This window comes from Syngnathus acus, chromosome 1, assembly GCF_901709675.1.
Source record: "Syngnathus acus chromosome 1, fSynAcu1.2, whole genome shotgun sequence".
Taxonomy (NCBI): Eukaryota; Metazoa; Chordata; class Actinopteri; order Syngnathiformes; family Syngnathidae; genus Syngnathus; species Syngnathus acus.
In genome coordinates this window covers 11,395,505-11,419,938 of record NC_051087.1, presented here as the reverse complement: position 1 = coordinate 11,419,938, position 24,434 = coordinate 11,395,505, and the positions used below count along the sequence as shown (strand labels likewise).

Below are 24,434 nucleotides of genomic sequence, written 5' to 3'. Positions count from 1 at the left end.
GTGTGAGCAGTGTGGGATCCATTCCCACTTAGAAATGGTGTGCATGAGGGTGTCTCTCTATGTGCCCTGTGACTGGCAAGCGTGTTGCTTTTTGCTGGATCTCAGCTGCTCTCTTGCTTTGCTTTCATCAAAAGACTTGTTCATTCTTAGACGTATTCTTGACTCTGTGTCCTGCCTATAATTCTAGCTTGTCTTGTAAGATCATGAAAAAAAAAAGGTAACAGTGTTCTTACAGTGTTCACTACTAACTAAAATGACCAAGTGTCTGAGAACATCTTAACATTTTATGAAAAGGTCAGCTTTTAGTTCAGTGGAGCATTTTTGTTACAGGCCAGGTGCTTCTTGATAAAAGGTGTGCATGGTGCTTGGTATCTCTATAAATAAAATTTAAATGTTCTCAATGGACACGTCAAAAGGGATTTTTTCCTCTGAATGTGAAGTAAAGTTATAAAAAAATCATTAATCCCAGATCAAGATTCAAAGCTGATGATAATTTCCTAGTAACAGAATGCAGAAATTCATCTCAATTCCAAAATCACAAAATAGCAATTAATACATCACATGGAGTAGGACTGCTCGATAAAAAGCAATACATGTTGAATAATTACCACATTTATATACAAATATTTGGAGCCCATCTACTTCTAGTCTTCAGTCTGAAGCATTAGCGTTTGACGGAATGTTTCTGGATGAGATGCTAATCCAAAACCCAAAGGCCATTCATTCATGCAGGAAACCACCGGATCAGTCACATGCGGCAGTCACATGCATCTCTGCTTCTTAAAAAAGGAAATCTCGTGATGGACACAAACAGATCATCTCTGTTTGCAGCCAGCCAATTGACAGAGGCCTCCACCCCTTCCGATGACCCCGAATTCAAGAGTTCTTTCTCCTCTTGGGAACATCTGCCAGGCCATGAGAGAATCACATTGAAGTGAAAGAATGATGGCATTGGAATGTGAGGGTGGAAGAGTTGTCTCCAGTGATTTTTGGAAGATGGGCGTCAGCGGAGAGTGACGGGCACCATAACCTTTTTTTTAGGTCATAGGAAAGTAGAGCAAAACCACAGTGATTACATCTTTAAAGTCCACATGATTCGTCAGGCATAACTCAGTGTCTTATGAAAATTCAAGTACTAAAAATAACAGCGAAAGGTGTTCTGTGATAAGACCGAGAAAAAAGCAGGTTTCCCAGTGGACTTCTGGTAAATTATTCCCGACAAAACACAGATTAGAAGATTTCAATGACACAGTTTATTTATTACTTGACCTGTGTGTGCGTGTGTGTGTGTGTGTGTGTGTGTGTGTGTGTGTGTGTGTGTGTGTGTGTGTGTAATTGTAAGCATATGATTGTAAAATCTTTGAAATATAGCTCAGTAGTAATACCCTCCCCTTCCTGTACATGAGCATATACTGAGATAAAAATACACAGGCGACCAAGATCTCGGTAACATGGTGAATATAACAATCAAATAAAAAAGTCAACCGATCCTTTGTTGACCTGAACGGGGTTTGCTTTTTTTTTTTTTTAAAAGCATTCCTCATTTCCAGTCAGAACGACTCACACTTGAAATTCTTGATTGAATGAAACCAATGGTTACACAGTTTTCAGGAAAACAAATATTTTTGTTTGTATATAGTTGTTAATATATATAGTTGTATATGTATAGATTTATATTAATTTAAACGCTTTTTAAAAGAGCACAGTAAACACTTTTCACACATGATAAAAACCACCGGATGTGTCTGATTGTTTATGTATAGGCCAAGGGCATTAAAAGAATCACATCCTGGTAATTCATCACTTCACTTCCATTGATCATCACTAGTTCAGAAGTTCAAACATTCTCATAATACGTGACCTTTCAGCTCAATTTCTGTAGTAGAAAGTCATTCAGAAAAAGACTGAACCTCTACATTGCTGTATGCATCTATATGTTGTAATATGTATGCATCTATATTTCTTCACACGTGAACCACACAGAAAGAACCGAACTGAAAACGTTATATAAAGACAGTCGGTCAAAAAACAGAAACACTAAAATTGTAGTCAGTTCTCTGTGTCCTTTTTTTTTCTGTGCCATCAATACCTGAATAGCACCTGCTGGCCCTCACTTTTTTTATACCCACATAGTCTTTGTACAGTTGGCTCACTGGCGACCATAGAAATAGCTAAAGGGCTCCACGTGACATTGGTCCAAGTTGATTCCGCTTCATGTTTGTAAACAGGCACACACAACTCTTGGGAGTCAAAACCACATCTGGGAGTGAGCAGGTCCTTCATGGTCTGTCGTAGTCTTGTTTCACTACTTCTCTTCTCTTTGCTGATAACTTCGAAATCTTCACAACGTCAAGAAAGTTTCAAGCCCAGATCTCAGTCCGGCTGAGGGAAATAAGGCCTTGGAATGCTAGTCAAATACTGAAAGGTTGACAGCTACTCAGAATTGAATACTCCTTGCCTCTTTTGAAAATGAAAGCCCAGGCTTTGTTATAGTTTGCCACTCGAAAAAATGGTATTCATCCAGAGTTGTTGTTGTTGTTGTCCAGCTTTCTGTTTATTTTGTCAGTTTGAAGTCTCTATCATCAATGTTGGTGGTATGTTACTGAACTTCACGCTGTCTCTGACAGGTCCACATGGAATGAGCTAGCAAATCCTCTTGCGGGCTGTAAGACAGAGAAGAGTCATTAAGACAAATGACACTATTTCCCATGTGGCTTTTTAGTAACGGCTCCAAATACAGCTGATTGAAGGATACATGCCACAAAGGACATTCTGTGAAGTTATTTATACACCACAGTGTCTAATACTAAAACCTATTAAAACAATGGTGAAGTTAAATATTTAAACATCTCTGCCTGTATTATGTAAAAAAATATATAGACTGCAAAATTTGTTTTTGAAAGCATAATAAATGTATTACATGTTATTTACTAATAAAAAATATTAGCATCACCACGACCAAAATAGAAGTAATTTTAGCATAGCAGCAACATTTGAATATTTTTTTAGACCCCTTCTGAGCAACACAACCTCTACTGTGCCCCAATGAACCCCGTTTATTTGAAAAGACCAAAATCACCAATCCAAAGTGTATGAAATATATTGCACATTTATCATTACTCTGTGAGGCAGAACAGGAGAGACATTGTTTGGCAGTTTACTAGGTCAAAAACAATCCTTTACCTGAGAGACAGCGCCCAGTCAGCATGCAGTTTCATGGCGGATGGTGGTGTGCATGCTAGTGACTTGATTGGAAATGACCTCTTTACTGAGTGTGTATATCGAATCCATTCTCTACTCTTAGAGCTAATAGATTATTTATGCTATGTGGGAGCTCGGAAATGATTTGTTATCGTCTCCTAATGAATGCTGTAGAACTCTTTGGAGCTGGAAATTCCCTTTCATGTTCCAACTGATATCAATATGGTGCAGCTCAACTTTCCTTCCTGAATGTTTTTGTGTGTTGTTTGTCAGCTTTGCTTGCTACACAAGGGACACATTCTTTTCCAAAATAAAGTGGAATGATGATTTTTTTCCTTGTGGATTTCGAGTCACGTGTCAAGAGTGGATTCATCCAAGTTTTAAACAAAGACAGCACTCAGACAAATGTGTGAGGCGATGTAACATAAAAACATGGGGTGAGCTTGATGTAGATGACCTTGATTTATATGACCATCAGATAGTATAAAAGAATAAATTGGCAAAGGATTTTACAGGTAATATTATAGAGGGTGGGAGCGGGACAAACGGGCCAGAGCAGAATCATGAGTCCAATTTTTCTTTTTTTTTTTTTATTAGTATTTTTTATGTCACATAATTACAGACAACATTTAAATTAGTGGGGAAGTCTATATTGTGAATTTTGGGGAAAAGGAGGGTAAGCATTAATGAATTGCATTTGACATTTGACAAAAAAAAATATTAATTACAAGAGAACATTATAATTATAACACACTAAACTTGCACTTTTAAGCTCCTTAAAAACAGGAGAATTCAAGTTTATTGTCCAGATCAGGAATAAATGGCATATTCAGCACCCCCTCCTTTAGTATCTGTGCTGAACCAGACCAAAGTCAAAGGGTCCTAAGGATTTATCATACTGATACTCACAGAAAAATGTGGATTTGTACGGGAGGGTCCCCCTATCATACTCTTTCCTCTCTAGCGTGCTGGAGCTGTACTGCGGCTGTTGCGGATGGAGGTGATGGTGAAGGCTGTTGTGTGACTGTGACCTTTGACCATCCTTGCCAAAGGTGAAGAATGACTTATTGCTGGACGAAGCGGTGGACGATGTCAAGGCGACTTGGTCGGAGAGGTTGACAGAGGAGGGTACCTCAGTGTCTGGCAGTGTGGCATCCATTCCGGGGACATGGAGGTTGCTGCGATAGTCTGGCCCCTGGCGTCCATCGGATGGGACGAAAGATGGCATCCAGCAGCGGTCGGAGTGGCCCAGGGCTTTGCACTCTTCTGTGCAGTTGGAGAACAGATCAGCACCTGCAATCAGGTCAGTGAAAAGACAAAGAGGAGATTGTAAGCACAATGGGAATGAAGTAGAAAAAGGCAGTAATAGAGGACGCCAAATAATAGTGACCGCAAGTAAGGAAAAAAACTGAAGAGGACAAGCAAGATGGGGGGAAAAGACCGGGGGTGGGAGGAGACACGGATTATGAATCATTTATCTAACAAGAACAAAAAAAGTGTGTGAAAACTATTCAAAGCCAACACCGATTAAACAAATAGTTTGTTTTCCTCTAAACCTCATTCATTCTGTCTGAAATGTGCAATCAAAGTGAGGCAGCATTTTAAAAAGCATCTCCCCAAGTACCGTCGTCTTAAAACACATCCACACAAACAAATCTACAATTATCCCCAAGAAATGTGACACGAAAAGCAACCAAGTATTCACTTGATGGACAAATTACCCGTCCGTGTCAGTCATGCCTATACCACGAGACAGTCTGTAATTCACATTAGGTTACAGCCAAAAACAAAATAGCTCCTCTAAAACGATTATATTAACATGGGGAATGATATAATAGAAGAGGGGGCATGAAAGGGATCCACGTTATGTTAATTACACTCTCTTAGAGAGAATAAAGGGAGGAGGGTGGTAGGATAAGTGTATGAGCGAGATTATAAATGGGGAAAAAAAGAGAAAAAAGAAACATGAACAGAGTCATCATAATAATTACACCCTGCAGCCAATTTTCTCCTGTGCAGATTGGTTGGTGTTTCCCCTGTAGCTGCTAAAATGTGAGAAAGCAATGGAATGGTGTGATCAAAGAATGAGACGGGAGGTTGAGGGCTTACATCAGGGAGAAGGAAGGCAAAGCGATAGAATGAGAATCAGAAAAAGGGACAATTTGCGACCCCTCCACTCTCCGACCCCCCCGAGACCAAAATGGCTTGCCATCAAAGAGCCTGCAGTTGCAGAAATGCACCCTTGTGAACAATGTGACTGCTGACATCGAGAAGATACTATTGTTATCGGCCGAGCAAGTGTACCTAATACTTTGACCAGTGAATGCATGAAAATAAAATGTTTTCATAATAACTTAAACAAATTCATGCAGAGTAATCCAAATATACAGATGGGAACACATATTCAGACAGTAAATGGGTAACTTTCCCCGTTTTTGTTTTCCTATTTAACTTTTCTCTTGCTTGCAGATAAAATTGACTCTCAAAATATCTGCCCATAGTACCGTGAATTATATTTATCCACTATGAATGAAGAAAGAGAAAAGAAAGTGGGACATGTCATAAATGCACCTCGTCAAATGTACTATTTTACTTATGTTTACTTTGACAGGATAATAAATCTCTTCTGTGCTGTGCACCTAACAACTATTTGATCTCCCTTAAACAGGTCACACTGCGAGAAATAAATAAGAACAGGTGGGGAAACCGCTGTATTATTATTATTGCGTATAGAAGTTGGAACATTCCAGAATAGTGTTGTGCTTGAGCCCAATCCTCTGTCACGATCTGTCTGCCCATTGCCATGTGTGGTGTTATGTGTGATTTGCCGTAAACAATTGTTTTGTTTGTTTTTGTCTGACTATAACTTGATAACTCTTTAGTTAATGCTCCATTATTTTATTCTTTCCATTTCAAATATATTCTTTCAGTTATTGTGCTGTCTAGAATCAGGGATAAATAAACTATAGTGTGATTCACCTTAAAAAAAATTACAAAAGACAGGTCAGTCATTTCTTCTGAATGATAATTAAGTAAAGTTGGGTGAACACATTGATAATGGGACCAAATCTGAGCAATTTCCGATCAGCAAAGACACACATTTCGGATGTCTGTAAATAGCTATCTTGACAAATTTTTCTGTCATGTTAAGAATGATTTTTCAGGGCTGAAAGCCTTAAGAAATAGAGAAACAATCATTTCTATTGAGCGTTTGTCTCATGAGTTTCCGTGTCATTCACAACAATCAAAATGACAAGGAAAGAGGTTCCAAGTGCATTATATGAATAGATGAAAATTTCCAGATACTATAGTTCAAGTCCAAACATTTTCTTCCCCTTCCAAGTAATTCCCCTACAATGAAAAAAAAAAAAAAAAAACCTTCACAGCAATCTCTGCCAAGCCTTCACGCATTCCTGGAAGAATTCTTCCGGGATCTTCTGCCTGGACTTATTTAAGTATTGACAAACAATTCTGCTAACTTGCCAAAGCGAGAAGCGAAACTACTGGCGGCCATCTTGCATTGCCACTCGCTAAGCTCGCCTGACTTGAGTACAATTATTTCTTTGCGTTGTTTTTAATGTTATTTTCTTTCTTTATAGGAAAAATATCAGTGTGAGGTGTACAGTTGTACCAATATGTCTGGGAGAAGTGTTACATGCCCATTTGTTTGGTAAGATTCTGATTAAAATGTTCACTTGTAAGGTACATCTCGGAGTTTGAAATATATCTTTTAGGACACCAGCCCTGGAACCTTTCTGACACCACTTGCACTGAACACATAGGCCTACTGTAAGTGAACCGTTGTACAAGCTTCTTTTATTTTATCTGTTCTTCCTTGTATTTTCTGACAGTCTTGATGCCCTGCTACCGCTCACTATGACATGCATTTGGTTAACATGAATGTTGGACTCAATGGTTGTCTGTCATATACAGCACTGTGATCTTGTTCAAATGTCAGCTTTGATAAGCTTCATCCCACCATGAACAGGAAAAGGAGTTTAAAATAAATAATTACTGAATAAGACAATTTTGTGTTTTGTGTTCTCATTATTTTCATATGACAAAGATTACATTTAAATTCGACATGGTTTTAATTCAAATGAAATGTACTCATCTTGCAATCATCTGCCTCTAATTCCAAAGATAAATGTCATCTATGATCATTATCATCTGGTCAAAACTGAGATGTTTGTGTGCACTGTGTTGGTAATAATGCTGCTACTGTAATTCAGGACACATGGGAGCAAGGCAGGCTATGCGACCGCAGTGACCATGAAGTCAGATGAGACACAAGGCTCCCAGACAATCATCAGCGCGGGCCAAACAAAAGCGGGAGTCACAGATTCCCAGGGCAGCAAAGCTGCAGCAGCCATAAGGAACAGAGAAAAAGAGTGCAGAAAACACAGATGGAGAGCGCGATGGCCAAAAACAGACAGGGGGACACTGCAGATGGAACAGGAAGTATGCTTAAATACATACAGAATTGGAGAGTTTGCTGGTATTCAATTATTTGCTTAAACATATTTAAATGGAACTGTTTTATATTAATATGTATGGTTGACCTTTTAATCTCAATTAGAAAAATCACTGGGGATGAAAATTAACAGGGACATGATTTTCATCACGTCAATATTACCCAATTAATTTTTTTTTTCATTATTATTTTTATTTGTTAAGCCTAGTGCAAAACATCTATGCAGAGGCAACTCTATCAACGCCTGGCCTTTAGCCTTTTAATGATTTGTTGACATTTGCGTGTGTTGAACTAGAGCATCCTAATCTTCTTTGGGCAGATAAGTGCTTGACAGTAACAATGCACATTCATCTTAAAATATATCAGTTTTAATCAAATCAAAGCCACCAATGAGGTATTTTATTCTGGAGAAAAAGAGTAAACATAGTGTGCAAAGACTCTGCAACCTGAGAGGGGCCGTTGTCTGCCAGCTTTCTCTTAACCAACAGGGACATCAACACATACATATGTTTGCAAACACATGGCCTTAAAAGTACTCTTATGCCAAGTTATGTAAATGCTTGGAAGCAGAGAGGCAGACAGGCCATGTGCACATGACACCCAGTGGCTGTTGATCCTCATGAAGCACCTTCACTTCCTCGGGCAGGAAGCAAACAACAACCAAAACAGTGAGTGGCAATGACAGTCCCTGCCAACAGCGCTCTCCCTCATCATGACCTCATCCGGCAGGCAAACACACACACACGCACACACTCACACGCACGCACACACGCATACAAAGTTGAGCACATGCACATGGGGTAAACAATGCTACACAATGCAAAGACAATCTACTTTCTAATAAGCCATCAGCACATTTCCACCCGACTATTTTGTTTTTCATTACATCGCTGCGCGTTTCGGAAATCCCATGTTGGAGTGATTTGACTAATTGTACTGCCTGACATACGATCAGCAAGTGGGAGCTGAAGGAAATGAGGGAAAACAAATCCTGAGGGAAAAAAAAATGAGCCACATGTTTGAATACGCTGTGTGGGTACCCAGATTAGACAAACTCAACCCCGCCTTCTGCCCATCCCTGTCCTGCATTCGCCCATCTTCTCCTGACTTTCTCTCTCAAGCTCTCTTCTTTGGTGTCACTTTTTCCACTAAAGAAATCTCTACTGCTGGTTGATGTTGTCTTCTAGCAAGACTATATATATAATTTTATACTTTCTTCTTTGTTCCAGAGAGAATACAGACATGGCCGTATTTGGACAGCAGCTCAAGACGGCAGGGGAGTAGCAAAGCTTTGTGGCATGAGCTGCCCAGTGATGAGTAAACCAGAGACCTCCCGGGGCAGAAACAGAGCAAGATGGCTGCCACTCTACCCAGCAATGACAGAGAGAGAAATTGTTGGGAGCCTCGCAGAGGCAACTACTAAATGTTTTGATGGAGAGCCGAGATGGCCACTTGCCCATATACTGCCTGGTTGATTAATATCCCACCTTACTGTACAGGCTCTGGGTGACTACTGGTTATTGATCTCTGCTTTGTATGTTGTTTGGATGCAACGAGATGTGCTGGATACTTTTAATGAAACCGATACAACATTCACAACTGTCACACCTCCAGTTGTTGCAAAATACAAATGAGCTTTTTAATTGACTATTTCTTTCATGACAATGCATCCATTTTTTAGCCTTTCTTTAGTAGGGTCGGGGTTAGCTAAAGTTAAATATTGTGCAAAAAATACCATTATATAATAATACGACTGTATATACTATTACATCATAATATTTTGCCCTATATTCCCTATGTGAGTTATTGTCTTGGATGTGAGCAAAGGTGGTTGCTAAACCCAGCTCGCTAAATGCCTTTGACAGATCACTGACAAGGAAACATGATGCCAGCTACTAATTCATAATCATCAATCTCATACATTCTTGCCACAGTGATTTAATTGCCTCATTTGTCATGGCGTTCGTTCTTACGAAAATGTCATCATGACGATAATTTTTGTTCTCTCTACCGTCTCAGCATTTGTGTGTGAGATGCCTTTTTTTTTGCTCCTTCGCTCCATTTCCTATTAGGGCGAGACAAGGGAAATAATGCAGCGAGAAGACAGTACCGTATTTGAATAAAACAACCTGAATGAAGGTGTGGGCAAGATAAGGGTGTGGCAGTCAATCACTTGTGCTGCCAATCTTGACACAGCAGTGTTTCACTGCAGACACACTGCTTTCAGGAAAGCTATTTGCACACTTTTAAAAGCATCTGGAGATAACCTCACAGGCACAATCCCTTTGATTTAAAAGAACATCGGGAGCCTTATTTTCTAAAGTGTCAAATGGGTGGCTTGTGTGGTTAGCAAATGCAGGTGTGGGTGACAATTTGCCAACTGCAGATAGTTTTCACTTCATTTTAAGTATTCAGAGGCATACCAAAAGGGACATTGTGATGTGCGGTCCTGTGAGGACAACCTGCCTCTAAACCCCCTTTGATAATTGCTATGCAAAGGCTTCAGAAATGAATTACTGCTCAGCCAAGTGTTGCGGAGATCCAACGTGTGGGGGAAACAGAATGAAGGATGAGACTTTGCCGCACACATGCGTCACACAGTTCTTTGGATGTGTACACACTGGCAAATTTGCTTAAGCAGACAAATTCTGGAGAAATACACAAAACTGATGTGAGGTCTATGCTGGTTTTAGCTCAGGGTTATTCAGTGCATTCTCTTCTAGGAAATATGCACTCAGCACAAATGCATGTTAGCCAACACACCCTGCCCACAGTAAACCAGGAGACATAATTGTGTACGGAACTGGTGTTTACTAATTAAAAAAGACACATCCAGCACTTTAGATGAAAAGATCCATATGAGGTCAAGAAGCAATCTGCAGTGGAGCACAACATATTTGTGGTTCAGCACTATTCGCACATTGTTTTTTAACCTAAAGTCACAATGCAGGGGGCTTGCCTGTTTGATACACACTTGTCTGCTAGCACTAAACAAGGCCATCGGTGGAATCCGTGAGAAAAGCTCAGCAGAACATCTCTAAATCTATGGACAGCTGCCATTTCACGTTCTTCCACTGTGGACCCACCACTTTAAAGTGCTAACTGCTCCATCAGCCCAACAGGCTACGAAGCAGCATACTTATGGGCTGCTATATCGATATCTAAAGGCTGCCCCGGGAGCGCTGGCACCTTTCATATGACTGCTGGGCTTTGCTGTGTTGCACCACTCCAATAATTCATCACTATAATATCATCATCAACAACAAAATTGTTGACATGTGCGTGCTTAGCTGTACAGTAATTTTTTGAAAATGTTATTAATGATATTTAAATGTTTTGGCAGAACAGCTTGTGGTATATTCATGATTCGAACTATAAATATAGGCAACTATAATCACTTTTAGAGGAACATTAATCATTTGCGGTCAGTTCGATCTTTATCCCGGGGAATAGCGAAGGTCTACTGTATACACTGGGCAGAGTGCCAAATATGCTATGACTACAAAGTAAATATATTTCCCTAATACTACTGCTAATACTGACATATCTGTTAAGAGACCACAAAAGCTCACATAAAATCAGATTACATTCTGCGCTATATATTATTATCGCTACATAGAAATACAACTGCAATAATAGTTGGACAGCTTAACGATTCCTAATTTATGTTCTTACCATTTTGGTTCAATTTGTTGCAACTTTCAGTTAGTTAGCCTTTACAGATGTTTATGACAAAATTATTACAGAATGACGCTCCCTCAAATAATGACAACTTTTTCTTGGGCTTGTTTTACAGCCGATGTCTGTCCGAAATACAAACTAACTACTTTTTTGACGGAAGAAATTTAAATGTGTACTGCAATATTAGAAAAAAAACCAATACGACACCATACAACTATAACTACTGTATGAGAAACATAAAAAAATGATAAATGCCAAAAAATAAAAACCTGATATTACATTGGCATACTTGTCCACAAACATAAACAAGCTTTGAAATTTTGAATGCCTCCATATTAAAAAATACCACTCTTCCGTAGAGTGATCATCCGTTCACTTAAAAATTCAAACACAAGGGAAAAGGTGTTGATGCATATTATAAAATACAAACACTACATTATGTTCTCAGACCAGTGCCAAACCCGAGCTGAGTGTACTTGTGATTCGTTATTTTAAGTTTGGCTCTCTCTTACTTACCATGTACCATCCACGCCAAATAAATGGTAAAACCATCTTCCCTATGAGCATCGAACCAAGACTAAGATGTCTTAAAAGATTGTCAATGCTCTCTCATCCTTTTTCTAAAGTTCTTTCTTCTGCTCTGTTGAGTAGAATTGCTGACAGTTAGATAAAGAGTCAGATATTTAAATTGCAACCGCTGCCTGTCTGATTTACACAGTGTGACCTTCCTTAAGTGCTTGAAAAGCAAGAGAAGAGAGCTATGCTATCAGTTGCATGTAGATGTCTTTCTGTTTTGCCTCAGGTGGTAAATAATGTCAAACGCCACAGAGCCTGATGAGTACCGTTTCAGGGTCCTACACCACACATCCAAAGAAGTCTAGTTTATATTCCCAGCACTGATACGATATTTGGCAGACTCAGGTCTAGACGGGGACCTTATATGAGCTGTGTGGAGCGAATCCTCAAAGGAAAAGGGCAATTCAATATGAAATGTGATTTTTGATTGCTCCTCTTTTTGTCTGACTCCACTTGGATCAATAAACAAGTATAAATGCGATTGAATGTTTGCATAAACACGATGACTGCAATCGTAAACTATTTACAAAAAGGACTCTTCAACATTGGAAACCAAAGAGAAAAGGGTACAGCTGTAAATAAACTGCATAGCAAGGTTTATTTTTTAAATAATAGTCAGCGTGGGTATTTTAAATAATACAACTGTTTCTTAGTATCATATTAAGAGGTACAGTTGTGTACCTTTTGGGATACAATTATTATTTATATCTCAAGATATTTTAAAAGGGTATTACTATCAGATATTTTTAGAATCAATTATTTAATCGATTATTTCATCGATGGATTGAATAACTGGATTCCATTTAGTTTGCGTTAAAATGTATAAATTATTTGCTTTGCCAATTAGTGCTTATTAACCAATTATTTTGGCATGAGTGATTAAAAACTACAAAAATGATTTATGTAAATTGTTTTCCAACGTAAAAGTGGATGTTTGTAAATGTCTTATTTTGAACAACAGTGAAATCAGTTCGCTTTCATCAAGGGCTAGAGAAATCAGAGAATTATTACTTTTGACTCAAAGGTTTTGAGAGTCTGAGAGCTTACGTTTTCAACAATCCTTAGTAAAAAAAAATGCCTCAAAACGATTACTTAAATATTAAAATATGAGGGGATTGATTTGATAATAGATTTGTTTTCCGTTTATTGATACATTTTCAGGCCACAAATATTTAATATTATTTCTCATGAGGATAATACAGGTCCATCGTTGGCCCTGAAGAAGGTGTAACAGTAGGAGCTTTAGGTCATCTATAAGAATTTAAGCTATGAAGCTAGAAGGTCAAATATGAGGTCCTGCTGTGGACATACGTTTAAGAAAAAAAATAAGACAGTATCACACTTTGCTGGAAAGATGCTGGTCTCTTTCCAAGATACTGTTGAGTTGCCCTTGAACACGTCACACACACGCACACACACACACACGCTTGATAGGTGTTACACTCGGACCTGCTTGTGTGTGATATGGTTCTATGAGTGGTGTGCACCACAAAATATACAGCAGCATGTGAGATTGAAATCGGATTATAATGCAATCATAAATTATTCACCCCCAAAAAACTATTAATTTTACATTCAAACATGACACCCCCCTTCAGTTTTATTTTTTTACAATTCAGTACTTTAGAATACTGAGGGCCTGATATAGACTGTAACCCTATTTCTTACACTGTCGATTGGCCGACTCGTATAAAAATGAGAAATGCAACAATTCATACAGCTGATTGAAATGCATCTCATTATGTCACTTAAGCTTCAGTGCCTTTCTCTTTCACTTGAGTGAATTTATTGATTAGTGCCACAAAAGAACTGCAGGCCTCACACTTCCTCCATGTGAGTTGCTGTCGCTTCAGTGCCACTCAGTGGAATAGCAGTGAGATGATGAGGAAAGCAAAGAAAAGTTTTGCTAAGCAATCTTTTCACCTGAATGCAATCAATTCCTATTTTGGTTTATGTCATGGATGCCAGCTAACGTCGCATGACCATCCCAGTCTTTCACTGGATTCCCAATTCACCACATCCCATGGACAAACCGGTTATCATGAAAAACATGTATGATGATGTTTAGAAAAACTCACCGGCAGAATGACCCCGATTTGTGGCATCATGGTCACTGTCGCCTTGTTCGCTATCACCATGACCACTGTCTTTGGAGCTCACAATGTCTGCTTCTTGAAATGCCGAACTGGGGGAGAGAGGCATAATACAGCTAGTCACAGAGGTGCAGGAGAACAAAACTAATTCGGGGGTAGAGATGGAGGTCAAGCTACAATACTGGAGGGGGGATTAAATGAAATGCCAGGCAAGTGCAAGCAACCGAGAGCGAGCAAGAGAGAGAGAAGAGAATCAGAACCCCTAACGCATAACTGCATTAATACCGTCACGGCGGCCATCACGATTCTAAATTGGATGTTACACATGGCATGTAATGAAATCCAGTCTTAGAGCTTTAATAGGCACCGCTCTGCCAGTTATGGGACTGGTGCCAAATTGAAGAGCTACATTACGGACACGTTGGGAACCATGTAGTCTCTCAGAGCCACAATTAATGATGCAGAATCCACAAGACTGATACTGATGGGTGTAATATTCAGTTTTATAGATCTGTGAATAGACACTGGTTCCCTTTGGCCAACTAGATGTTAGCGGTCCTTAGGTAGTGAATGGCTAGGTAGTTTGCCTTACTCAGCACATTGCTACAATCGGGCTGTGTGTGCGTGCGTGTGTATTGGGGGTTGTATGTGTGGGTGCACATGCGTAGTATATCTGTGTGCAAGAGAAATAGACTACGTTCTTTTCACTACCTGTTAACACGTCTTGGTCTGTCCACCAGGTAGCTGAGTTCCGCACGTTGGTGTTTATTCTACAAAACCCATAAAAACAAAGCATGTCATTTCAACTAAAAATAGACACAGGTGATCACATCCATTAGAGGAACACAACTGCACATATTAGCGTAGCTTGTTACAAACTATTTACGCGGTGGCATAGGCAGTACGAATGTTGAACGCATCCACTTGCACGCACGCATCCACTTAATGACTGGGTGAGAAGAGAGCAGTGGAGAGTGGGTTAGGAGGCAATTGAATGTGTAAATGATTGAGCCAGCCTACGCTGGGACTGAACAACCTTTGTTCACGCTGCTGCCATGCTGGGTCGTGCAGAGAATACTTAAAGCCCAGCTAAGGCAAGACTGTGACTGGCTGTCTGGCAAAACTCCAGCCACACTGCAATCAACAAAAAAGCTTCGAGTCCTCAAAGCTCTCCAGTGCAAAACGCACAGGCTGAGCACAAAATGGGGCCACCAACTCACTTATCTCTTTTCGTCTAATGTTTGCCGCCTCAATATATTTTGGCAGACTGAGTATATGCAGTATATGAATCATTCTTGGGAGAAAAATGGACATAATTAGAACCATCTATGTCCTCCACATAGCGAGCGTATTACTTGATTCTTTTTTATGCAAAAATTCCAATAAATGAAGTTGCTTAGTAGAGTAATTTCCGTGAATAAAATTGACTGATGATTTCTATCACGTTAATTTCAAACGGCCTTGAAGTTAGAATACACAGTTTACATGCATTATGGGTCTGTCTGTGCACTTTAAGGCAAATTAAATCATAAAAAAATCAAAGCAATAATTTAAATAAAATATACTTTGATCCACAGTGTAAATAAAGATAAACAGAGTCAGAGTGACAGGAACTCACATGAGCTCTGTCTGCTTTAGCTGACACGAGTGAATAAAAACTAAAGGGCCACGGGAGATTTAACAATTGACATGTCCAATCACCATTAGGTATGATAATGATTAAAGGCCACAGAGCAAAACAATCAGTCAATACAATTTTCATCTTTTGAAGGGCTTTGCTTTGACGTGATTTCAATAGAAAACATGAAACAAATGGATTTCTGCCTATATATTAAATTTTAATATTGTAATGCAGCTGATCGGAGAAAAAATATGGATTCTTACCTCACTGGAAAGAATACTGCCGTTGGATATGATGTCTGGTTGTTGGTCGCTGTAACCAGTAACTAAGGCGCCACACGGGTTGGTGTGGTCCGTATCGGTGCTTCGTGAGGGGCTGCATGGCTTCAGGAACATCAGATCAGTTTTGGCCGATTCTGGTGTCAGACACACTTGGTAGCAGTAGGAGTTCTGATTCTGGTGATGATGGGAGCCAAATCCACCTCCGACACTGCCGACTCCTGACTCCTCCACGGGCACCTGCCCCACAGGCCCAACGCCTGATGTCACATTGGTACTCTGAACCAACATGATGTCGGACTTACTCAGCTTCTTCTGCTTGCGGCCTCGAGCGTGCCTGCTGCAACAGGAGCCGCAACACATGCAACAGTCACCAGCTAATAGGCAGGTGTACAGGTTGAGTTTCTTGTCCTTTTGGCAACGCACGGCCAAGACAATCATGGCCAAGAGGAAGATAAAGGACACCGAGCCGAGGGCTATGATGAGAATGAGCGTCAGGTCGAGAGAGGTCTCCTTTGCCTTGGAGGCAGAGCCGCGATCTCCACTGCGACCTTCGACCACACTGTCCACTAATATCACACTCACGCTGGCTGACGAAGAGAGGGGGGGCTGCCCGTGGTCCCTCACTTCTATTAGCAGGTCATAATGGCCCTGAGAGTCCCGCTTGTGAGAGATCCGGCGGGCGGTCCTGAGCTCCCCCGTCCTCCAGTCCATCCGAAACATGCCCATCTCGTTGCCACGCGAGATGCTGTAGGATAACCGAGCGTTCTCGCCGTCGTCCGCGTCCATGGCCACGACGCGTGTCACAAGGTAGCCAGGCTCAGCAGACCGTGGCAGGGGCTCCTTAGCAGTGCCATTTTTACCAATGGGGGCTATGACAGTTGGGGCGTTATCGTTTTGGTCCACTATGATCACGTTCACAGTGGCATTCGAGAAGAGCTCAGGTGTTCCTGTGTCCTTTGCCTGGACCATGAAGCTGAACTCTTTGAGCTGCTCATAATCGAAAGAGCGCAGTGCGTAAAGGTAACCGGTGTCCTGATTTATGGAAACATAAGTGTCCACAGACATGCCCTGTATGTCACACTCCAATATGGAGTAAGTAAGAAGAGCGTTCTGTCCAATATCAGGGTCTAAAGCGCTCACAGCATGAATGAAAGCCCCGGGCACATTATTCTCGGTCACATACACGTCATAAACCACCTGCGTAAAACGGGGCGCGTTGTCATTCTCATCAGAGACGTGCACTTTTATGGACTTGCTGGTGGCAAGAGCGGGCTGCCCCTTATCTTTTGCCACCACCGTGATGGTGTAGGACTCAGTTGTCTCACGGTCCAGCGGGCCGTCCGTCACAATAGTGTAGTAGTTCTTAAAAGACGACTTGAGCTTGAAAGGGACATCTCCCAGGATCTCACAGCTCATTAAACCGTTCTCGCCCGAGTCCCGATCCGAGACGCTGAAAAGTGCAATCACGGTGCCGGGGGCATCCTCCTCGCTCACGGACTCGGTCACGGTACTGAAGCCAATCTCAGGAGTGTTATCGTTCACGTCCACGAGTTTCACGAGCACTTTGCAATGAGCGGGGACAGCATTCGCCCCCAAATCTTTTGCCTGCACGTAAATCTGGTGTGTGTTGCTCTCCTCATAGTCCACCTCACCGGCCACCTCTATTCTGCCTGTTCTCGCATCAATGCTGAATAAGTCTTTAATCCGGGGGGTGTTGTGGTTGCTGAATGAATAAATAATTTCCCCGTTTTGCCCCTCGTCGACGTCGGTGGCGTTGAGCTGAATTACTTGGGTGCCCACGGGGGAATTTTCGCGCAAGTTAACAGAGTAGACGGATTGGTCAAAAGTGGGCGCGTTGTCGTTCGAATCAAGAACTTTAACGACGAGGAGCGCGGTTCCGGTGCGCTGAGGGTTACCTCCGTCCACCGCGGTGAGTACGTAGCGGTGCACAGCTTGCAGCTCCCTGTCCAGAGGCTTCTCCAGCACAAGCTCGGCGAACTTGTTCCCGTCACTTTGAGTCTGCACGTCCAGGTAAAAATTGTTATTATTGGTGATGGCGTATGTGCTGAGAGCATTTGCGCCCACGTCCGGGTCGAAGGCGTTCTCCACTGGGAAGCGCGTCCCGGGGATGGCGCTCTCGGATATTTCCACCGAAATGTCCGTCTCGGGAAACCTGGGTGAATTGTCGTTGATATCCATCACTTCAATCTCGACGCGAAAGAGTTCCAATGGGTTGTCCAAAAACACCTCCAGGTGCAGTAGGCACGGGATGGTCTGCTTGCAGATTTCTTCGCGGTCAATTTTCTCTCTCACCACAAGTGCGCCGTTTTCTAAATTCATTTCCAGATAGGGTGTCCGTGAATTAGGCACAGTCCGAAAATGGCGAGCGGAAAGTTTGGTAATGTCCAGCCCCAAATCCTCTGCAATATTTCCAACCACGGTGCCGGGCTCCTGTTCCTCTGCCACCGAGTAACGGAGCTGAGAGAGCGCTCCATCCAGGATGGAGACCAGAAAAAGCAATCGAATCATTTCTGCTTTCTCCCTCCAAGTGCACTTCAAGAAAGGAAAAGTTGTTTAAAAAAAAAAAAAAAAACTGTTACTCCTTACTTTTTACAAGCAGCGCGCATTCCCAAATTATCTTCCTGCAAAAACGCAGTGAGATTAAAAGCATAACAAATTCCTCTCCTTTGAGTCGGGTCGTATAACATTTAGTCGTTTGAGCGGTGTGAAGCACAGCCATCTGATCCGAGCGCCTCTGTTTTAATCAACTCCGCAACGCGCGGTTGAGTTTTGGCGTCAGGCTGATGCATAGCCAATACTTCCTGCGCGCAGAAACACACTGAGCCCTTCTTCTCAAAAAGTGACCACAAAACAGGAAATTACTGGCTGGTAGATGGGAGGAGGCAAGAGAGAAAGAGAGAGGGAAAAAATGCAATTTCTACATGAAAACTATGACGAACAGCAGAGCGCTTTCCCCCCCAACCTCGCTGCGTGAATGTAATCAGTGTGTCCGTGCGCTCAAAGCGGATGATGTTCTCAGCTCGGCTTCTGTCAGGCGAGTGTGAGCAGCGGGTTGGTTTTGCGCACTGCTTCTTTCCCCACCAGCCAATGGTGAGCTCAAAGACCGCGCGTAATGCCACCTGATTGGGGCTGCGCGACGCCAGCCAGCGCGCACACTGGAGCCTCTTAACAAAACCAGTTAAGTGCAGTTGCGCTCCTCATCTCGTCTTCCCCTCATCTCCTCCAGGCCAAGCCTTGGTTTGGCAATGTAAATCTTCTACACATTCGGCAAATTAAGAAAGTCCAATAATAGAAACGATCGAAACCAAAGGGGCTGCCCAATAAAACCCATGCAGCTGTCTAGGGAATGCTGTTTTGGTACCTGTTAAGGCTTGAATTATTCAAAATGATTCGATTTAGCATCAAGATGTAATGTTGCCAGTAGCCAGTGGTGCAATTATTTTAGAATGTTTTCGCAGAGCGTGAGTCATATATTATGCTCACAGCTACGGGCCACAACAGAAATATCCAATGCTGGTAAAGCTACCGACTAAACTCCACATGGTGCTTCTTTTCCATTGTCAGGACGGTACTCAGAGCTCGTGTTCAAGGGGAACATTTCCCATGTTGTTGGGAAGTTGTCACTAAAAGGGTTTCCCATCTAGTACGATCACACATGGGTTGCTTTAATTTAGTTTAATGAAGCATTATGCTTTAGTCCCACCGTGATGCTAATAGCTTGGAGTCTATTAGTTCCCCTATCTTCCATTTCTTATCATTAACTCTTCTCACATGCTGGCCTTGGTTGTATGTGTGTGCAGTTGCATCATGTGCTCATTTCATTGACAATGAATATATTAAGTACGCAAATGGGGGGTTTCCGAGGGGGGCATACATATTTCACGTAGACTTGTGCGCAGTTTTGAGACAGTGATAACAAAGATGATGAATAGGGGTGTAATTGAAATTAATTTGCATAAGTCTCCAAATCCAAGTGTAATAGACGGGGCGCAACAATATCGACCATAATGCAAAGCGACGTGCCCATTGTGGAGTGGATTAAACAGCGATTCTGCAACTAGCCACGCAAGTCACAAGAAACAAAGAGCAGACGTTGGATAAATTTTCACCCATGTCTGAGCCAGAGCTGTGTGACTGAATCGAACTGACACTAAAGTGGTCTCTCTCTCTCTCTCTCTCTCTCTCTCTCTCTCTCTCTCTCTCTCTCTCTCTCTCTCTCTCTCTCTCTCTCTCTCCCTCCGCCTGTAACAAGCTATTTTAGAGGCCAACGACGCCCCCTGGTGTCTGCTTCCCCCCCCATCCATTTTCAAACACTTATTCATCAAGTTCATGGTCAAGGGTGGGCTGTAGCCTTAAACGCAGACCTACATGATCACAATTTGTATTAATAAGATTTTTTTTTTTTTACCATTTATCTTAATTTTATGATGGACACCTGCACATGATAATAAATAGGGACAAACTTTGGAACCTACCTGTCCATTTTGTGTCTCGGATTAGAGCAAATAGTTATATAGATAGCAATGGCTGTGAAGATGACGCACAAAAGCCCAAACAGACATAGAGATGATGGTTAATGATGGTTTATGTCACCATGGTAAAGTAATGGAAAGTGAATTTGAAGTGATTTTTTTTCTTTACAATGCGACCCCACTCGTAATCTAATTAATATTGTGTTTGTGGAAAATGAGTTAAGCAGCAAAGCCTGACCGTTTTTATCCATCTTTACCATCCCACTAATATACACTCTAGCCTTGAGGAGGTAAAGTTAATTGTTTGATGTGCAGTGACTTGTGTATTCACCTATTTGCAGATTTGTTTTTGCAAACCTCACTATTGTCACGATTCGTCCCCGGTTTCTTTATTATGTCTGTTACCATGGATTCTGTTCGCGTCGCCCCTCCCCTCCTGTGTCACCTCAATCAGTGTAACCACAGTCACCTTCCTCTTGTTACCTTTTTTGTATTTAAGTCCTGTCTGCCCCTCACTCCCAGTCGGATCATTGTTGTCGTCACGTCTTGATGTCGTCACGTCTGTAGTCTTCTTGTCTCACGTTCCGGTCAGTCAGTCCAGTTATTGTTTTGTTAAGTTGTGTCAGTTTGCCTTTTGAGTTTGCTCAATAAACCCTGGTCCAAGCTACATTTGGTCACCCTGCTCCATCCGCTCCATGACAACTATGAGTTGGAAAACTCACTTAATTGCAGTTTTTATGCTTTGCCCAAAGCCGTGCGTAAAAACAAGTAATCATACCTCGACGTAAGATTTCCTAAAGATATGAATTTTCCAATATACGAAGTGCAATTCAAACATAGTGTCTTAACATATGAAGAAAAATGCTATTCTTTGTGAGGTTCGAACAGTTAACACAATTATGACTAACTAAATTGCTATATATCTATGCGCTCCAAAACATCACAATGCATCATGTTTAGAGTTAGTCCCACTATTTTGTCTGAAAGACTAGAATTAGGTGGCACAGTAGGCGCCCTAGTTACCACGTCCGCCTCACCGTTCAGAAGTGCAGGGTTCAAGTCCGACTACAGCTTTCCTGCGTGGAGTTTGCAAGTTCTCTCTGTGCCCGAGTGGGTTTCCTCCGGGTTTCCTTCCACATTCCAAAAACATGCATGGTAGGTCAATTAAACACTAAATTGTCTGTAGGTGTGATTGTGAGCGTGAATGTCTACGTCTATGTGCCCTGTATTGGCAGTCAGTTCACGGTGTCTCCAACATGCCCGCAACCCTCATGAGGAGAAGCGGTTGGGATGATGAATGAATCCTAGAATTAAGAAATAGGGCAAAGAGGTTTATATGACAGCAATGATATGCAATATGTTCCCTTGAACTCAGTGTGTAACTTAAGTGGTCCTCTGCATCATTAAAGTTACCCACCCCTGGTATAAGCTCCAGATGCTGCCACAGATGACGGAACTGATACAAATCTCAAATGTTGCAGTTCCAGTGATATGTGGAATGTGCATACCTGCTGAGAGCCAAACTATGTTGCAGAGAATGTTGCATATCTTCTCCGCCCTGGTCATGTGTTTGATCTTGGCAGAGAACTCGGGGGCTCCAGGTTTGCGTTAAATTTCCAAAACACACAGGATGTAACTCTAAGAAATCATAAAAAATCTAGAGACAGGAAAAGTCAAAGATATTTAAAAAATGTTCAGGGAACAAAGCAAAATTGAATTGAAAATTTACTTCCTCAACCCCATTATGTCAAATTTAAGCTTACCACGCTTAGAGTGTCCACTTGATGCTGGAAATTGCACATTATGGCTTGATTTCTTTTTTCAGCCACTCAATTACCACCATTTAGAAGGTTTGCTCTGCAGCTACTGGGCATCTCCCAAGTAGAACAAATAGAAACACACACACAGACACACACACATGCACACACGTAAATCAGCATCAATCACAAAATGATCATATAATACTAAAACCATCGATTTTACCAGCCTGTATCAGCTCCAAGGACTGAAAGTAATGTAAATGTTCTGCTTGTGTCTGAGATTTGTTTAAACCCCTTTTAAACCTGTATGTATGCACACTGATTCTTCTACTCACACATTTTTGTCAGGTCACTGTTGTCGCATCATACACACTCACCAACATCCTCCATCCAGGACGAAAATCTTTCTGTGCCATCAGAGTTTGTATGTGTATTAAAATGGTACAATACATATTTCTCCAAAAAGGGATCCATTCGATCAAACTCCATGAAATGATCTTGGAAAAGATATTGGCCCCTTCTCAAGGTTTATCATTTTTGCACGGATGTTTTTTTGTTTGTAGTTTTTCCTTGCTCCCCTGGGGGTTAAGATCCGGGGATGTTGTTAATATTTGTCAACTGTGGGCATGTGAAGCCCTGTGAGACGTTTGTGCGATTAAGGGCTATATAAATGAATTTGACTTGACTCACTCGTTTTGACACAAACCAAGTTATAGCTACTCACAATATAATGTTTTGTTTGTTTTCTTGTATGTTTTACGGAAATTTGTTCGGTACCCAATGTTTTTACGTGGGACTTTACATACCTTTTACTGTACTAAATGATGACATTAATTTCAAAATACCTCTACTTTCTTCAGTTTTTGAGATATTTTTAAGTTCCGAGCTAAATAAATCATGTATCAGTACACCCATACGCCAAAATTCTATATACTCGTGTCACACTTATTTATAATTTGGTTGGCGAGAAAAACATCATGGTCATCATTCTGTCTTTGTGGTGAAAAATGACTCATGCATTTTTGAGAGATTATACAGGATAATAACCAGCTGTTTTGGAGGGGGGTACAAACTAAGGCCAGTTGGTTGGCAATGCTGAGATAGGTATTACAATTTCATAATATGAACAAAAATGAAATTAAGACATCATTAAGTGGGTTAGTACCCAAAGGATATACCTCATGTGTATGACAGAGTCCTCCAATAAGCCATTATCTTAAAAAAAAGCTACTTTGGAGAGTGTAATAGAACTGAGTTGTGGATCTATGAAATAGTAGTAAAGGAGAACAACAGTGTCAATTGAAGTCTGTAATGTTTGCACTCAAAGAGAATGTCATCGAAGTTAATTGCATGAATTCACTATAACAAACAAACTGCATCTTGTTAACATTTATGATACACATTGATTTTCAAACACTCCATGCTCATAAATGCTGAAGTGTTTGTGAAATGAACAGAAAAGTCAATAAACAACCAATGTAGATGAAACTACTTCAGCAAGCCTGACATTTTGACATCACCAAGGCCTTCCCTCATGTTGAGTTTCATGTTACACATGTAAAATGAAATGTACAAATCGTCCAATGGAAAACTTGATATAGCTGCATAATGGGAAAAAAACCCACTTTCTATTCGAGTTCCAACTAAGGATTAACAGTAAGAGTGGAGTGCACCCAGATCAAGATGTACAAAATGGATGGTTGTACCTTCAGCTCAAAGTGACTGTGTGTGTGATCAGTGTCTGTCCCAGACAGCTGCAGGGTGACTCCTGGGCCTTGGGGCTATTACTCAGTCTGATGGATGGAGGGACTGCAGAAGGAGTGGTGGTGAGAAAATGTAAAGGGCGGTAGGAAGGAAGTAGGGATAGATGGGGCTCCAAAAAAAGGCAGAGACAGTACATTGGGGCAGGATGAGAGAAAGGTTGGTGTGAATGGAAGAACAGGAGCCTCAAGAGGATGAGGTGCTAAATTGCGTGGAGTAGAGTTGAAGAAAAAAAAAATTGGTGGGGGGATAGCAATCTGGGTGATGTACTTGAAAGCAGTGAATGGTGCTGACATGAAAAGGGTTGAAGAGCACAAAATGAAGCTGGCATTATTTGAACAAAGAGGTTGATCATTATGATTTCTGGTTACCGAAAAATGAATTTTTAAAATACGGAGAATTTACTTGCCTAACATTTCAGGGGAGGTCATTTCAGAAAGAAAGACTAGCAACAGAAAAGGCTCAATCCCCTCTTAGGCTCTGCTGAGTCATT

At 41.3% G+C, this 24,434-nt stretch overlaps 1 protein-coding gene across 4 annotated transcripts; it reads right to left on the bottom strand.

Annotated features, from left to right (window-relative positions):
* Positions 1-1,505: 1,505 nt before the first annotated feature.
* pcdh10a (protocadherin 10a) lies at positions 1,506-19,007 on the bottom strand. 4 transcript variants are annotated; one of them, XM_037279043.1, is made up of 5 exons: positions 15,910-19,006; positions 14,737-14,795; positions 14,011-14,117; positions 4,111-4,494; positions 1,506-2,663 (listed from the first exon to the last, which is right to left on the bottom strand). In XM_037279043.1, the coding sequence occupies exons 1-5, from the start codon at positions 18,454-18,456 to the stop codon at positions 2,644-2,646; spliced, it is 3,117 nt and encodes a 1,038-aa protein (XP_037134938.1). In that variant the 5' UTR covers positions 18,457-19,006; the 3' UTR covers positions 1,506-2,643. The 4 variants fall into 4 exon arrangements, with proteins under 4 accessions (XP_037134938.1, XP_037135071.1, XP_037134978.1 ...); XM_037279176.1 differs by having other exon boundaries at positions 4,334-4,494; positions 15,910-19,005; XM_037279083.1 differs by lacking the exon at positions 1,506-2,663 and having other exon boundaries at positions 2,901-4,243; positions 4,334-4,494; positions 15,910-19,007.
* Positions 19,008-24,434: the final 5,427 nt, after the last annotated feature.